The 17,936-nt window shown below is 43.0% G+C and overlaps 1 protein-coding gene across 1 annotated transcript in view; it reads left to right on the top strand.

Moving 5' to 3' along the window:
- Positions 1–17,936, top strand: part of FTCD (formimidoyltransferase cyclodeaminase) — a 33,495-nt gene that overhangs the window by 2,813 nt on the left and 12,746 nt on the right. Inside the window, exons 4-11 of the mRNA XM_039326398.1 lie at positions 827–915; positions 2,372–2,551; positions 2,736–2,873; positions 11,710–11,841; positions 13,546–13,607; positions 14,718–14,847; positions 15,352–15,513; positions 15,756–15,799. Of these exons, the coding sequence (XP_039182332.1) occupies positions 827–915; positions 2,372–2,551; positions 2,736–2,873; positions 11,710–11,841; positions 13,546–13,607; positions 14,718–14,847; positions 15,352–15,513; positions 15,756–15,799 (937 nt within the window). The remainder of the gene's footprint in view (positions 1–826; positions 916–2,371; positions 2,552–2,735; positions 2,874–11,709; positions 11,842–13,545; positions 13,608–14,717; positions 14,848–15,351; positions 15,514–15,755; positions 15,800–17,936) is intronic.

The following is a 17,936-nucleotide window of genomic DNA, read 5'->3' as shown; positions in this document are numbered from 1 at the left end:
ATGCTCAGTTTTATTCTGAAGCTGCCAGTATTCAAATACTGGAGAACACTAAGTGTGAAGCCAAGAGATGGCATTAGAGTTCTCCTACTACATCCATAATATGAAAGCACTAGGACTAGGCAATCAGCCAAAGGACATTCCAATTCAGGCTCCCCCCCCCATTTCAGTCAACCAATTCCATTTCAGTGAAGCAATCCTGTTTTCCATAGGTAAAATTATTTCAGTTTTCAGTCTCTAAATCTTCTCCAAGCAAGGGATAGGAGATGGAATCCTGACTTTTTTTTAGCTTTGCTCTACCTTCTAAATAATGATATGGGGTTGTGGATAGAAGCCCAGGGAAAGCAAATGGTGGGTATTAATATGATAAAAGGGCTCCTGAGAGAAAGGAGGACCCTCAACATCTCAATGGGACTATCAAAGCTGTTATGTATTGAGGTTAATTTTCTTGGAAACAGCCAAGAAGCTGCACCTGTTTAAGCTCCAGACTGACTGTCTACATGTTAATTAGCTTGTCTTTAAGAGAGAAATACTGCTTTAATTCTATTGGCTACCGCCTAGTGTTGAGCTGTATAAATAGTGGTAAAGCAGAAGTTAGGGCTGCTTCTGTTGTGAACTGAATAAAGAGTTGTTGCACCATTCACCTCGTCAATGCTGCACTGAACTAGAAACATAACAAAAGCCTGAAGCTAACAATAAGTATGCAGCACAGCATTGTATAGCTACTAGGCGTCCTATACATTCTTTTGATGTACCATTAATTTTTTGCAAGCAGGGCTCTTCAGATTTCAAGATGGCAATTCTCAGTGAATCTTGCCTTTATTTGCAGTGTACCTATATGGTGAAGCATCTCTGAAGGAGAGCAGAAGATCTTTGCCTGCTATCCGAGCAGGGGAATATGAAGCCCTGCCTGAAAAAGTAAGATGATAGTATTTGTCATACTGTCTTGAGATCAAGGATTTTTGCTCAAGGCTTAGATTTCTTAGTCAGATGTTTTCAGACTGAAAGCTCAGATTTGGTTTGAGTGGCTAGCAGCTGGCCTAAGAAAGAATGAAACTGTCAGTTACATCATCAACTCTTGACTATTTTATCAGTAACTAAGCACTGGCAGTTCCTTTTAGGTGATTGAAAGAAGAAAGCCTTTTTTCCTTAAACATAAATATTTCCTTTTTAATGGATTTTATAATTTTTATTATATTTCATTATGTGTTTTTCTCTATGGATAGTCTTCTGTAAAGATTCTATACAGTAAGTTATATTTGATTTTAATTATTTCTTTTTCAATAATAGTAGTAATAATAATATGTTCACTGCTAACACAAATTTGAATCCACTGAAAATAGATAAAAACATGCAAAACTATGAATATATATATTTAGATTACAATTTAAATTTATTTTGTTGTAGTTCTGTTGTGATCTAATAAAATAAGTGACTCCTATAACCAAACTTCATTCTTCTATTTTCCTTTGCTAATCAATATATTTAGGTATTTTCATTGCTTTGCACTGCCCTAAGATATTTATTTTATCTTTTGTTTGCAAAATCAATGTATGTTCCACACCCAACTTCTTTTAAATAGTATATATGATTCATAGATAACAAGTAGATGCCATCAGTTGAATAGTGTAGAACATGTCATTACAGAGTAAGTAGAAAATTTGCTTTAGTTTGATGTCTTCACACCAATACTGATCCTGTATGAAGTCTTGACATTTTTTAAAATATAAATATATCAATATCCCCAAACGCCTCTGTAATTATTTGAGTGCTTCAGCCTATAAACTAACTCCAGATTTTAACGAATTATAGGAAATATCAGTTGTGTGGTCTTCATCTCTGAATCCATCTGAAATGCAGAATCATGATAACAATTATTCCAAATGATTTAGTAAATAACAGAGTTTGAGAATCAAGATGATTTCCTCCTCACTGTCCATGCCAAGTTCAACAGACTATAGAGAATATACTGAAATCTTTTTAGTATATTTCTCATGGAGAATGGAGGCATAGCAACCTAGAACACATTCAGTCTAGGACAGGAGTGTCAAACTGCCGGCACCGTTGGCTGGTTACATCATGCGGAGGCCACCCCCACCCCAGCTCCGGCAATGCGAAAAAAGTCGTGATACGTCGTGACACATCACGTGATGTGGCGAGTTTGACACCCATGGTCTAGGACACTAATATCCAAGACTTGATACAATATATTGTTATCATCCCATAGAGGAACAATCTTTTCTGATTTTGAAATCACTTCAGTGTCAAATCATTTCCATAGCATGTTATTGCCCAACAAATTATAAAATTTGGTAAAGAGCATGTTCATATTATGAAAGTAAAAGCATTCTTTACTTTCTTTCTTTCCCTCAAGCTAAAAAAGACAGAATGGACTCCTGATTTTGGTCCTGCAACCTTTGTTCCAAGATGGGGAGCCACGGTAACAGGAGCACGAAAATTCCTCATTGCATACAACATCAATTTGCTGTGCACAAAGGAACTGGCACACCGGATAGCACTTAACATTCGGGAGCAGGGCCGTAGTAAGAGCCAGGTACTCCAGGGAAGGGTGGCTTATGGATCTTCCTATTCTGCACTCCAATAAAGTCTCCAAAACAAGGCTAGGCAGACATCAAATTTATGGCCTTGCTTTTTTTAAAAAAACATTAGATCAACAAATTGGAATCTAGTACAAAACTTGTGTGCTTTTCAGAGTCTTCTCTGTTTCTCACTTACAGCCTGGGCGGTTGAAACAGGTGCAAGGCATGGGATGGTATTTGGATGAGGAAAACATTGCTCAAGTCTCTACAAATCTGTTGGATTTTGAAACCACTCCTCTTCATGTGGTCTATGAAGAAGTTTGCAAGGATGCCAAGGTGAGTAGCACAAAGATGATCAATTGAATGAACTTGAGAGTGGGCTGATGTACAGTAAAACTGTAATCCAGAGCAGGAAATCAAAATCATGGATAGTAATATTACTTTTATTGTGAGGTTATAACAATAGAATTTGGCTAGTTTGAAAGCACTTATCCCCCTCCCCCAATTAAGTTTATTTAAGGAACATTCAAAATTACAACAGACATCCAAAATTACATACAACCCTGCTTCAAAGTTTGAACGGCTGCAACACCCCTACGGTTATTTACCCTTACAACTAATCACAGAGATGTTGCAATTCTCCCCATCTCTCTCCCCCATCCCACTCCGCCATGACTCCACAGTGCTTAGGCCTCCTCCCCACATGCCCATCACCCATAACATTTACCTTTTGAAGTCGTTTGGACCTCATGTTGGGGAAGGAGGGTAGGCCATGTGTCCCTGGGCTGCTTGGAGGTGACTGCCATTTTAAACCGCTTTCTTGTGGGACAAAATGGCACCAGACAAACTGCTTCAGTTTTTTTGCCTGAACAAGGTCTTCCCAGTGCTGCAAAAGTTTCTGAATGCTGCAGAAAGCTTTTGCAGTGCTGTGCAGACCTTGTTAAGACAGCAAACTAAAGCAGATTGTCAACACAGTTGTCATTTTGTCCTATCCACATATGGGTGTGACAAAATGGCTGGTACAGAGGCTTCTGAATGCTGCAGAAAGCTTCTGCAAAGTTGTGCAGTCCTTGTTAAGGCAGCAAATAGAAACAGTTTGTCCCTGGGTCACACAGTGGTGACCTGAATGCAGCTGCCATTTTGTGGGTAGGATAAACTGTTGTCTGCTCTGGGAACCACACTATGCAGCTGCACAAAGAAGCAATCCATTTCAGTGCTCTGGAAAGCCTCAAAAGGTACGTAAGGAGGAGGGTGTTTGGCCTGATGGGATGGGAATCAGGCCTAAGGCCTGAGTGGACCAGTAAGAGTGAGAAAAAGCATGTGGGGAACCAAGGCAGGGGGAAGTGGAGCATGGGGCTTCTCAGGGATGGAGGAGGCCTTGGGAGGGCCAGGGTAGGTGGTACTGGTCCTGTGCTAGACCTTCAAGAGCCTCCCTCTCCCCCAGAGGCTCCCCATTATCAACAACACCTCAGGTATTTGTGTAATGATTCATTGGGGAGAGCAGAGATGGGGGGGCATTAGGTGAGATGCTTCACCTCACTATGTCATGATAATGGGCAAGCTTCCCCTGGTCAGATCTCGAGAAATATCTGTATTTCCATGTATGCGGTCTGTTCAAGAAACCTTCGTCTGTGTAGTCTTTTAAGGCAAATTAAGTTTCACAGCTTTACAGATTCTGGCCATGTTGCAGCTATTTCACTGCTGAGTTCATTTAGTTTTAGAATGTCTCTTGTCACTTAGAAAGTAAAGACATTTCCTTGATCTTTCTGAAAATTATATGGCTACTGGGCCATGGCATGCCAGCAACTGGCCAGCGCAAACAAGGGAAACTCCATCCGCAGGATGCAGGCAGCATGTGAAACCATGTCCCCTCCAGTCCATGGAAAAAAATCTCTCCAAGGAACTGGTCCCTGGTGCCCAAAAGAGCGGGGGCTGCTACTAATCTAGAAGGTCTGGGCTGCACTCTATTATCATAAATCCTTCCATTGTTTCCCCAGTATTTTTTGCTTAGAGTAGCTTTTGGTAAGATGGGTAAGATATAAGTTTAATAAATAACGTAAGATAGCGTAACATAACGTAACATAACATAATGTAGAGATCAAGCCAAGTATAATCTTTCAGAATATTTTTTTTTATGTATAATCAATCTTGTATAATGTATCCCAGCTATTGTTCATGTATTTTTGCTTGCTTTCTGTATGTGCTCCATTGTATGAGCAAAGAGATAGAAAATATTTCTGTTATTTAAACTGTGTTGTTTCAAGGGAAAGCCTAGCTAAAAGTTGCAACGCTTTGCTAGTTTCCCATCCCACTCTCTCCTTCGATGGTAAATCTTTCCCTCCTCGCTTCCCTGCCATGGCTTTAAAACGTAACAGCTCTCAAAGTAACAAAGTTAAAGGGCTAATTGAGCTATTGTGTGTTCAAGCTTAGAGAGGCAGAAATGTAATGCTAGGACAGATAAGGAGATTCAAAGGAACTTTTTAGATGTGCAGGAACCTTGTGATGTGTATTATAAAAAGCAAAAACTTTTCTGATTAGGTGCCCTCTTCTCTCTGCTGTCTAAAGGAGAGCAGATGCCCAGCCTATAACTTTGATCAAAGAAATAAAGCTGAGTTCTTATTCAGACACCTGGTTTTCAGAGTCTCATTGGGATTTATTAGGATTCTGAGCTGAAAAACCTTACAGTAAGATAACAACATTTGGAAGAATTAAAAAATTTAGCCTACAGCTGCCAAGCAATAATGGTCTTAATATCCTTTAATATGTCAAGAAAAGTTTGTTATCCTGGTTTAACAAGTAAGACCTCATTGTTAGATATCCACATAAAATCTGTTTGCTTATCTGTATTGTTGCGTCCTTCGCGAAATGGCAAGACACGAGAAGCAGTTGTAGTTCTCAAGACTTCTTTATTCTTAGTTCAGCTTACAGTTGGAAGACGCCGGCAACGCCCAAAACTCCTGGCCTCTTTTATAGGCCATTCCCGGGTCAATCTGCAACTTTTGGCACGCCAGCACTTGCGCATGCGCACAAGTACTGGTGACAGTCTGTCTGGTCCCGGGCAGCTTGCACCTGCCCGGGACCGTTTGCAATGCCCCGAGCCTGCTTGCACAGGCTCAGGACATAACACCCCTTCCCCCCGGGCTAAAACTATTAACCATGCCATAATAACACATAACCCATTGTGAGTGTAGTGCTATACTACCCAATACCAGGTATTCCCTTTTTTTTCCCATCAGCCTTAGTGTTCTATTTCCTTTGCTAACTCTGTTTTGCCAATAGAGTTACAAAATCCTGTAAATACTTAGGAGATTTCCTTGCTCTCTGTGACCTCCTAACTTCTGGGTACCTGCCAAGTACCCCTTGACTGAGGGGTGATGCGTGCCTGTCCCCCCTATTACACCTTGGTGATTCCCAAGAACTGTGCTCCAATGCCTGGCCTGCTTGCTTGCCCACCGGGCTCGTCAGGCCAGGGCTTCTTTCTTTGTTTGACCTGGTTGTCCTACTGTAAGCTCTCTGGCCCCTCTAAGTGACTGTCACTGTTGGGCATTTCTGTAGAACCTCCTAGGTCCGTCCAAGACCTGTCAGGAGGTTGTCTGTCCCCTGATTCCCATTCTGTTTCCGGGCTTGTGGGGTTTTCAGTACTATCCCAAAACTCAGCTGTCCCCTGAGTGAAATCAGGGGTGTTGTAGTCGGGATTTGGTTCCTCGACCCCCTCCCTGTGTGTTTGCCCCCTTCTAGGGACAGGGGTAGTGTCAGGCCAACTAGAAGGAGTGTGTGCCAGCTCTCTTGCAGGGTATGGTTTGTTGGGATGCTCCCGGATATTCTCCCTGACTGGAGTACTGAGTGATGCGGGTGAGTAGTGATTATGCCCCCGGGGTGACTCCCTGGCTGGAGTAGGCTCTGATGCCTGGGTTCTACTTGGGCTCCATGACTTCCTGTTGGGAGCACTTGCAGAATCTTGAGATGAGCCGTTTGTGGCTTCCTCATTGATAATGGGCAGCAGCCCATGCCCTTCCCCTTGCCCAAAGGGGTCCCCCTCCCCCCCTGGAAAAGACCCAGGAGTCTCAGCGGGAAGGTCCCGTCTAGGGCGAAGTTGGTCGATGTGTCGACGCAGGACACGACCGTTGTCCAGGGACACCTCGTAAGACAGAGGATCTGTGACCCTGGATATAGAAGCGGGGACCCATGTATGACCAGGCCCGTAATTACGAGTCTAAACCGGGGCACCCACAAGGAGTTGTCTAGGTGCCCTGGGGTGTGTGCAAGAAGAAGGCAGTCTATCCGGATGCAACCGGTCAAGTATTGGTAGTCAGTTTGCGCCCCCAACGAAGTTCAGCTGGGCTCCTCCCTGTAGAAGTGGACGGTGTAGTGCGATAAGAAAGGAGGAAGTCAGCCAACCTGTGATGCCAGTCTCCGTAGGTAATTTTCTTCGAGGCGTCCTTGGTGATGCGAACCATGCGTTCGGCCATACCGTTGGTGGACGGGTGGAAAGGTGCAGAGGTGGCATGACAAATCATGTTAGCCTGTAAGAAAGCTTGGAATTCGGAAGAAGTGAATTGAGGGCCGTTGTCAGACACGAGGACGTCTGGAAGCCCGTGTGCAGCAAAAATCCCCCTCAGTACTTGAATAGTCTTTGCAGTGGTGGTGGAAGAGACAGGTACAACCTCAAGCCATTTTGAATGGCTATCAACTAGGACCAAGAAGAATTGACCCTGAAAGGGCCCAGCGTAGTCAATGTGCACCCTAGACCATGGAGACTGTGTTTCCTCCCATCTATGTACAGGAGCTTGGGGCATTTCGGGGCGTGAGCGTTGGCAAAGGTGGCATGCGTGCACCTTAGCTTCAATGTCACTATCTAACCCAGGCCACCACAAATGGCTGCGCGCGAGCGCCTTCATACGTACAATGCCAGGATGACCCTCGTGGAGGGAACCTAAGACCCTAGTCCTCATTGAGGTAGGAATGACAACTCTGCCTCCCCAAAGCAGACAACCCTGGAAGGTGGACAACTCGTTCCTTTTAGACCAGAAACTCTGAAACTCAGTGCCAGGACAGCTCTCTGGCCATCCAGATAAAACCCAAGAAAGGACACGTGAAAGTGTGTGATCTGTGCCTGATTCAGTGGCTACATCTCTGGCATTCAAAGGAGACTCGGGCAAGGCCTGAATGGAGAGAAGATTGATAGTTGGTGCAGGGTCAGCTTCTATTACCGGCAGTGGTAACCTACTGAGGCCATCAGCATGGCCCATTTCCTTCCCAGGTTTGTGAAATAGGGAGAAATCATAGGCAGAAAGAAAGATAGACCATCTCAGCATTCTGGGGGAGATGATTTGGGGAGTTTGCTTACGTGTGGTAAACAGTCCCAACAAAGGCTTATGGTTGGTGAAGACCGTGAAATGCCTGCCATATAAAAAATCATGGAATTTTTTAATTCCAGCAACAACAGCTAAAGCCTCCCTGTCTATTTGAGCATAATTACGCTCAGCAGAAAACAAGGTTCTGGAGTAGTATGCAACAGGAACCTGAGTTCCATCTGACCTGAGGTGACTAAGTACAGCTCCTACCCCATAAGGAGAAGCATCACAAGCGATGCACACAGGAAGGGATTCATTGAAATGTGCAAGTACACTGTTAGAAGTGAGTAAGGCTTTGACCTCATTGAAACTTGCCTCATGTTTTTGTGACCACTGCCACACTGCCTGTTTGTCTAATAGCCTGTGAAGAGGCTCAGCTACACTAGCCTTATGTGGGAGAAAGGAATTGTAGAAATTCAGAAGGCCCAGGAAAGCCTGTAGTTCGGCCTTAGACTTTGGCCTAGGAGCCTGCATAATAGCTTTCAGTTTGGATTCAGCAGGGTGAATCCCAGTAGCATCAATTTTGAATCCCAGAAAATCAGTAGAAGGCACCCCAATTTTACATTTGTCCTTTTTAAGCTTAAGGCCCGTTTTCCTGAACCTTAACAGGACAGCCCTTAATCTCTCAGCTAAATTGTGTGTAGAATCTCCTGCAATTAAGACATCATCAAAATAGGGGCAAACCCCTGGTATACCCCGTAGTGTGTTTTCCATTACGCTTTGGAAAATTCCAGGAGCGACATTTACTCCAAATTGAAAGCCCCTCTGTGGGTCACAATGGTCTGAGCTACAGCAGCATCATCATCAACAGGCAGCTGTTGATATGCCTGAGCTAGGTCAAGCTTTGCAAAAACACGCCCCCCCTTAAGGGAGGCCAGAATATGACTGACCACAGGAACAGGGTAGGCATGTTGCTGCAATGCCTTATTCAGAGTGCATTTGTAATCAGCACAGATGCGAATGTCCCCATTTGCCTTGAGAGGCGTGACAATGGGGGTCTCCCAGGGACTGGAGTCAACAGGTTCTAGAATTCCTTGTTGGATCAGTTTGTCCAACTCAGTGTCAATTTTACTCTTTAAAGCAAAAGGGACCCTTCTTGCCTTAATTCTAATGGGAGTGACAGTGGGGTCTAGCTTTAATGACACAGGGGGTCCTTTGAATGTGCCCAGCTGGGGGCTGAAGACATCTGCAAATTCTTTGCAGACTTCCTGTAGGTCGAGTGTTTGCAGACTATTGAGCCCTGTGACGTGTATTCCCAAGGCCTCAAACCAATCGAGTCCTATGAGACTCGTTCGTTCACCCCCTACTACTAACAGGTCTAGCGGACCCTCAAAATCCTTATACTGTACGTTAAGGGTGGCCTCCCCCTTAACACACTCTTTGGAGTTTTGAAAGTCTGTTAACACAATGTCAGAAGGCCTCAACTTGACCTGAGTTCCACTGCCGGAACAAATCTTCCTAAATGTATGCATAGAGATGATCGAGAGTGCAGACCCCGTATCCAGTTCCATAGTCAATGGAACCCCTTGTAGCTTCACCTTAAGTGACAGCTTTTTCTTAATGGGCTTGTGTGTGCCTGTCCTATAGATGCTTCTTCGCGAAGCGCAAAACCCCACCCTATTCTGGCTGGGAACCCTGGTACCTTTCAGGCGCAATTCTTCCTGAGGTTGTACCTTCTGACGGCCCAGGCACACAGCTGCAATGTGTCCTTGTTTTCCGCACGCCCTGCAGATAGCGGAGCGGAACTTGCAGTCGGTTCTCTTGTGGCGACCTCCACAACCGATGCACTGAAGAGCTGAAGAGCTTCCTTTTTGTTTCCCTTCCTTTGTGGGGTGGAGACGATCCACTTCCTCGTCAGGATCCTCCTCAGAGTTCCTTTGTACTTCTTCCTGGTGCACGGACGCAGCATCTGGACTGTTTCTGATCGGCCGCATGTTCTTGATGGCGCCGCCCGCTGCTTCTTCTGCGGTGACCTCTCTCAAGGCATCTTGGAATGACAAGTCCTCCTTGGCAAAAAGTCTCTATTGTAACTCTCTATACCTTAGTCCGCATACAAATCTGTCCCTCAGTCGTTCTTCGAGGTCCTTGAACTCGCAATGTTCGGCGGCTTTCCTCAACGTGGCGATGTACTCCTTGGCCGATTCTCCGGGTCATTGATCCCTCTGCTCGAAGGTGTGGCACCACACGATGACGGACATCTTGGGCTGGAAGTGCTCCTTCAGTAGCTTCTTTAGATCTGCATAGCTGACAGACTCTAGAGGGACAGGTGCTGCAAGGTTCTTAGCGATTTCGAATGCGTCTTGACCGCAAACGCACAGCAGGGTGGCAGCTTTTAAACTATCTTCCCGTACTTGATTTACCTTGAGGTAGTTTTCCACCCTGGCTATGTAGGACTCCCACCTCTCTGGATGTGAGACGTCGAATTCCGAAAGCCTTCCAATTTTTGCCATTTTGTAGAAGGAAGGGTCTATCAGCCAGCCTACCCCCGAATGCACGCTGGATTGGCGGGTAGCTGCCGAGTCAACGCCGTTCCTGCCGCTCAGGACTCACTCGGGTAAGCTTACACCTTTTCGTTGATGTAAGGCATCCCACCTTCGTCGCCAGTGTTGCGTCCTTCGCGAAATGGCAAGACACGAGAAGCAGTTGTAGTTCTCAAGTCTTCTTTATTCTTAGTTCAGCTTACAGTTGGAAGACGCCGGCAACACCCAAAACTCCTGGCCTCTTTTATAGGCCATTCCCGGGTCAATCTGCAACTTTTGGCGCGCCAGCACTTGCGCATGCGCACAAGTTCTGGCGACAGCCTGTCTGGTCCCAGGCAGCTTGCACCTGCCCGGGATCGTTTGCAATGCCCCGAGCCTGCTTGCACAGGCTCAGGACATAACATGTATCTCCTAATATTTATGAAATGGCAAAACAAGTGAAAGAAACATACTATAAATGTAGGTCTGTATTTGTATATCAGTGACTTGTATCTAAGTTACACTTGTCTTTTTTCCAGATAAATGGTGTAAGAAATTGTGAACTCCTACCAAATTAAAGGCATGGAACAAAAAGGAAATTTAGCTATATCTGTTTTAATTTTTCAGGTGCCATGGGCCTATATACATTTACTGCCAATCATGACTTTATTTAACTGATGCTTTCCCCTGAATAATAAAATCATATCAGAGAATTCTGATACCATTTGTCTGATATGTCCCTAATAAAAATATTCCTGATTTTACTTCAATCATGCAGCGTCATTGGGAATTTGGCAAATACAAAATAGTGCTTGCCTATGTGACTCAATATTACGTAGGTCCCTAGAAAAGAGAAGATGGAGGACACAATCTTTAAAATTATATTATCAAGTTTAGGACATTTAGTACATATGATTCCATATAGAGAAAAACAGTGAATTCATATTGAAGATATATACATGAATCAAGTATACATACATTTCCAAAGGAATGTATGTATATGGAGAAAATGGAAAACTTATTAATAAATAAGTTATTATATTTATAAGTCACCAATGGAAACTTTTCGATAATACTTGAAAAATGGCGTTCAACTATATGCCAATATGGCAATAATGTGTAACAATGTTGTGGTAATGAAATATTCCAATAGTTGTAAACTAGTGATGTTATTGGAGTGATGTATATAAATACAGCAGCTAAAACAGTGAAAAACAGAGGTTGACTGTAGCTGCTTACATTTTGGGTTATACTCTAGGACTTTCCTGATCCAAATCTAATGCCTCAACCTCTATGGACATAGCTCCTGGGGCTTCTTGGACTGTAGGCTAACTATAAAATGTCTGGTTTTATTTCTAGGATCTCAATCTGCCAGTGGTAGGATCTCAACTAGTGGGACTGATTCCTAAAAAGGCCATGTTAGATGTGGCAGAATTTTATATCAAGAAAGAAAATATCTTCATCCTTGAGGAGGAGCATAAAATTAGACTGGTAACTTTTGATATCCATTTATATCTTGGTTTTATATAACGGAAAAATAAGAAAAACTCATGGGTCCTATAAAATGCATTGTTGGATGCTCATTACCTTTTCAAAAATAATTCAAACTGCAGTGAATGGTTTTGCTTTAATTTCTCATGCAAGCTCTTACATTGAAGATACTTTTTATTCCTTTGTTATTATCTAACATACCTTTCTAGAGAATTGGATCACACATTGTGGTAAATCGGCTTGTTTGGTTTTATCATGTTGTGTAAATCTAGTTAACTGGCTTATCTAGTAAATCATTATTGTGAGTTATGGCTTAAGCCTCGAGTGAACCACATCATTGTTCTAGAATGTCACTGTCATGGTTCCGATAGATGAAACCTTTTAAAAGAACTTCAAGGCAAAGATTTATTCCTCAAAGAACATTTTATTCAGGAAACAAAGTATCGGCGCTTACATAGTTGAACCCAAGACTAAAGTTCCCTCCCCCTGATACAAAGTAACAAGTTGCAATTCCCACCCCAGAAAGGCTGTCATAAATTACATTCACCAATTATTCTAAAACTCCTCCCAACTTTTCAACCCGCCAAAACTTTATCTAACATTGACCTTGGTCCTCACCCAGCTGCAAATGTTATGACTAACAGAAAATGCTCAAGCATTTCCCTCTTCCCCCTTTCTACATCTCAGAATCCCAAATAACAGAAAAAAGCACAAGGAAACCAAAAGGTAAAATGGCTATAGTTTCTCAATTATTGCAGCACTGACAGTCACATTTTGATATTTGATGCATAAAAATTTAAACCTGTTAAAATACTTTTTGTAGTATGATTACAAAATCCATATGTGCTTTCCATGATCCTGTTCCCAGATGGCCATAGCCAGATACTGCTCAACCTGCTCAACCTCTTGCCCATGTATTATTCACCTCAATTTCTTAGGTTTTTGGCAAAAGAGATTATTTTTATTTTCTGAAAAATGATTACTAGATATTTTCTCTAAAAAACTTCATCAAACTATCTGAGAACAACTGGAGATTTTAGCAATAACAAAAACAAAAGTGGAACATTCAAAGCAGTTATTTTTGGACAGTAGAAATTTCGGGCATGTGAATTGCATCCTACTCTAATTCTAATATAGTTTTCGAATGAGCTAAAGAAAATACCCGGTAATCTCACTGTTTCTGAGTATTTCTAACAGTTTAATTCTAAAGTCAACAAAGGGTGCATGCAAGATTTAGATTTGCTGATTTATTTCTTAGTCAAATGATGAGGAAAAACTAAAATATGATCTGTGGTAGAGAGACCAGATCTGAAACTTGCATTTCCGAGCTCCTAAGACTTTCCTTTCCTACCTATCCATTCTGAGTTTCCATTCTAGATCTTGATCCATTAAAGGTTGCTAACAGCTCAAGTAGGCAATAGTTTTCAGGGTGAACACATTGTGACTTTCCAGGTATGGATTACTTGCTTGTCACATGGATTTTATGAAGAAATGGAACAGGTTGCACTGGACAGATTCAAAACAATGAAATCAGTAGTTACAGATCTGCAACATCCAGGCTACTGTTCCAGTATCTGTCCTGATGGTGCTTTGCTCAGTGTAATGTGAACTGAAAAATAAGGAACAGAAAACCCTCATCTGTTTCAAATGTCAATTTCTGTTTAATAAGATAATCATCTATGAATTTGTATTTTTGAATCTCAGGTAATTAATCGATTGGGCTTGGATTCTTTGTCTCCATTCAGTCCTAAGGAGCGCATAATTGAGTATGGATATTTTCATTTTCTCCCAGTTAGTTGTATAGTGATAGTGTGTGTCTGAAGACATTGGCTGGATGGGTGATATAAGGATTTGTAATATAATGAGGTCATATTATGTGTCATGTTATGGAGTCCTTAGCATGCTTTTTATCCATAATAGCTGTGGTGGCACAGTAGTTAGAATGCAGTATACTATTGCTTCTACTTCTACTTCGGCTGCCAGAAGTTTGGCAGTTTGATTCTCACTGGCTCAGCCTGCCATCCTTCCGAGGTCGGTAAAATGAGGACCCAGATTGCTGGAGGCAATACGCTGACTCTGTAAACCACTTAGAGAGGGCTGTAAAGCACTGCGAAGCGGTATATAAGTCTAAGTGCTATTGCTATTATATATGGATAGCATCAAGGGAGATATTAAGTTATGGAGCCAAAGATAAAAATGCAATTTGGAAAAACAAACATTGTCTGCTAATTCTTAACTTTTTCAGAAGAATGGCCAAATTTCCAAAAATTGTGTATTCTAAACACAAATTAAAAGATGCAGATTATTTCATTTCCAGTTTACAATTATGCAAATATGTGTTGCACATGTTTAAGATTTAATTAAATAATTATTTAATTTAATTAAGTACTATTTAATTCTCATAACACTATGATCCCCAGAGGTCTGCTTTTGATTGGGAAACTCAAAATCCAAATGAGCCCAAAAATGTATACTATAGATGTCTCTCTTTACTGGAGAGGGAACATTTTTTTAGTTCAAATAACCTATTACTTTGGATCATTTCCTGATCCAAAGAATCTGTATTTTTACATCTGGCAGAAAGATGTCTGAGTACATTCCTTTCTTAACTTCACTTTGTTTTTGTCAGTAGTATTTTATAGTATCAATAGAAGAGAATATTTGTACCTCAGGGATGAACTGTGGGGTCCTTGGTGTTCTCTGAACTTGGTTTTCTTGCAGGCATTTCATTACCGGTCTAGGTGCACCGATGATGTTACCTAGTCTGGTAATGAAATATCAGCAAGAAAACCCCCAAGCTCAGAGACACCAAGGACCCCACAGCCTTTTATAGTTCATGAAAGTGATTTTTTCAAATGCTTTTTTACCTTCGGAAGGGACATGGTGGAGGATGACGGAGAAAAGGGAAGTCTGGTGTCTTTGTCTCTTCACGCTTTTGTGCAGAAAGTTGGTGCAAGATCAGCTGCTCCTGGAGGAGGATCAGTATCAGCAGCAATATCATCTCTGGTATGTAGCTACTTCAATACCTCATTTTAAAACTACTGTCCTAAATAGTGATTCCATACAGGACTTCTCCTATAATGGTGTTATACAGTAATGCTGAGCTCTACCAGCAAGATTTGAAATTTGAAAATAAATTGCTCTCAGCCAGTACTGAGTGCTTTTGATAATCCCTGGAATTACTTATTCTGTATGTTTTGTTGAGCGTAGCTAAAAGGTTCCTTCTCCATCTGCCAACCAAATGACATTGGAATTTCCCCCCTCTCTCCCTCTCTCCTTCCCCCTCCTCTTCCCCTCCCTCTCTCCCCTCCTTCTCCCCCTCCCCTCTCCCCCCCAAGCAGTTTTTCTTCTTCAGGGTCCTATTAGATTTTTCACCATCTTTCCAGTATTTTGATATAACATAAAAAGTCCCTGCCTCTTGGTGATCAGTGAAATTAGGAAAGCATAGACATCTTTTTTTTTTCTCCTGTGTGGCAAAAGTTTTTCAGATGATCAGGTCTCTCCTTCTAGGGAGCAGCACTTGGTTGCATGGTGGGATTAATGACATATGGAAAACGTCAATTTGAGGACCTGGACCCAGTTATGAGGCAACTCATACCCCCGTTTCATCAGACCATGAATCAGCTAATTGCTATAGTAGACAGGGATTCCTTGGCATTCAGCAGCTACATGGTGAGTGAAGTGTTCATACTTTCTGCAAATGTGTATTATTGTGCATTTCGAATATTTGGACAGGAATGGAATTGAGTTTTTTGCTTTTTGCTTGATGAAGGCTATATTTTGGGGGAAAGGGTGGAGTGCATATGAAAGGTAAGGTGAAAATAAGTTCTGGGAGTCTATCTTAGCTTCACCCTCCATTCCTATCCCATGTTCCCTAAAATAATAGCCTAAATATATGTTTGTGTTCTCTACAGGATGCTATGAAACTTCCTAAGCAGACCTCTGAGGAGAAAGAGAGGTATTACTGAGCCTTTTGTTCACATGAAACTACCGTACTTGTTTTCATAATAAATTTCTATGGAGATTCTCAGTCATCCAGGTCATGGTTGTCCCAAAGATGCTTTTTTCATGAGGCAACTGGACTTTCTTGTTTTTTTCTTCGAAGACATTTCGCTTCTTATCCAAGAAGCTTCTTCAGCTCTGACTGGATGGTGGGGAATAGTAGGATTTATATACTTCTTGCAGACAGCTGGTCATTTGCATTCTTTTTTTAATACATTTTTATTAGTTTTCCAGTTTTACAACTGAGTATTTGGAAAGCAACGTGGTGATTGGGTTAGTCAATAATTCAGTAATAACATCTTTAATACATATCTCAGGTTGCATCATCTAACACTCCTTCTCTATTTCCCTTAACACAGACATGTCAAACACAAGGCCCGGGGGCCGGATGTGGCCCGCGAAGTGGTTTCATGTGGCCCGCAAAGCTATCCTGGAAACAGTGAGGGAACGGCCCCGCTGCTTTGGCCCTGGCCCAGGCCGGCCGGGAGCCAAAGTACATTTTTGTGGTGGCCATCTATGCTGAAACACATTCAGTCTTAGCTCCACAAGGCCATCTGGAAACAGCAAGGAACCAGCCCCTGGCGCATTGGCCTCCCCTCCTGGCTGCATGCTGGGGAGGTGTCACCCTTTGTGAGGAATGAAGAAATGCACCATCGCCTGGAAGTGGCCAGCAAATGGCCCTGGCCTACTTCACATATCTGGCTTGATGGGCTCTGGGGGAGGGGTTTCGACAGGCAATGGGCACTCTCCTCACGGCGCCGAGAGGCTGAGCTGGGTGGCGCGAATCTGATGAGAAGTGCAATGTTGCCTAGCCCCCAGCCTGCCCAGTTTCAGCAGGCAGCAAGGTACAAAGCTGGCGAGCTTCGCGCCACCTGGCTCAGCCTCTCAGTGCTGTGATGAGAGAACCCCGCTGCCTGCCGAAACCCATCCCCTAGAGCCCATCAAGCCGGATATGTGAAGTAGGTAAGGGCCATGTGCTGGCCACTTCTCAAATATTTTCCCACCACTCTATATGTAGGAAGGAAGGAAAGGAAAGAAGGAAAGGAGAGGGAGGGTCTGAGGGAAGTCCTGCCTTAATCCTGCCCTGCTGCCCTTTCACCATCCCCTTGCCCCCTCCTCCTGGCCTATCCTGGGGGTCTCCCATCCTATTGCTAAGGAAGCTTTGGATACAAAGCCGGGTCTCCTCCCATGGAGATGGAATGGGCCTCCCTCTGATTTTGCCCTTGTACCCATCATGAACAACCTGGCTAAGGAGAGCAAGCACAGCAGCAGCAGCCTTGAGAAGGTAAGTGCAGCTGGGTGCTCCCTTGGGGAAATGGGGCTGGGCCTGGTGCCGTGGGTGCTCGAGGGCCAGGCTGGGCATTTGACCTCTGCTGCCCAGGCCTCTGGGCAGCCCGCACCACCATCCAGCCCCCCCACATGGCCTGAGAGGAACAGTGGATCATGCCTTGGCACTTGTCCTGGTCCCACCCTCTTCTGCCAGAGACCCTCAGATCTGTCCCACTCCTGCCCAGGCCCCCACAGGCACCATTGACGCGAACAATGTAGAGCTGGCCACGCCCACCCAGTAGGCCACACCTACTCCATCCACACCCACCCAGTAGGCCACATCCACCCTGGCCACCCACCCCCACCCCTCCTGAGGGTAACCACAATGCTGATGCAGCCCTCAATGAAATTGAGTTTGACACCCCTGCCTTAATATTTGCTATATCATAATCAAGCTAGTAAATTTCTAATTATATCAAACTCAGTTAAAACACTTATCAATATGTTTGCTTATCCATATCCATGTCCTGTTTTTAAGTTTTACCTAATTTTAATATTTAATTGCAATATTCCAATTTAACCTTTAATATCCATAATATTTAATTTTTGGGTAGCCCAAATTTCCTTTATTTCACTACATAAAAGTTATACTATCTAAATTACATATATTACTTACATAAATATATTCTTATTTTATTTCATAAACATTTTCTATTTCTCATCCTACATCACCACAACAATGGACTATTCTTTATTATATCAAATCTATGAACTGTGTTATCTGGGCTAAACAATAATTCAAAGCTATTTCCTGATAATTAATT

Source organism: Crotalus tigris, unplaced genomic scaffold (assembly GCF_016545835.1).
Source record: "Crotalus tigris isolate CLP2741 ecotype Arizona unplaced genomic scaffold, ASM1654583v1 scf7180000024340.7048381, whole genome shotgun sequence".
NCBI lineage: Eukaryota > Metazoa > Chordata > Lepidosauria > Squamata > Viperidae > Crotalus > Crotalus tigris.
Note: the sequence above shows the minus strand (reverse complement) of the source record. Positions and strands in the feature narration are given on the sequence as shown.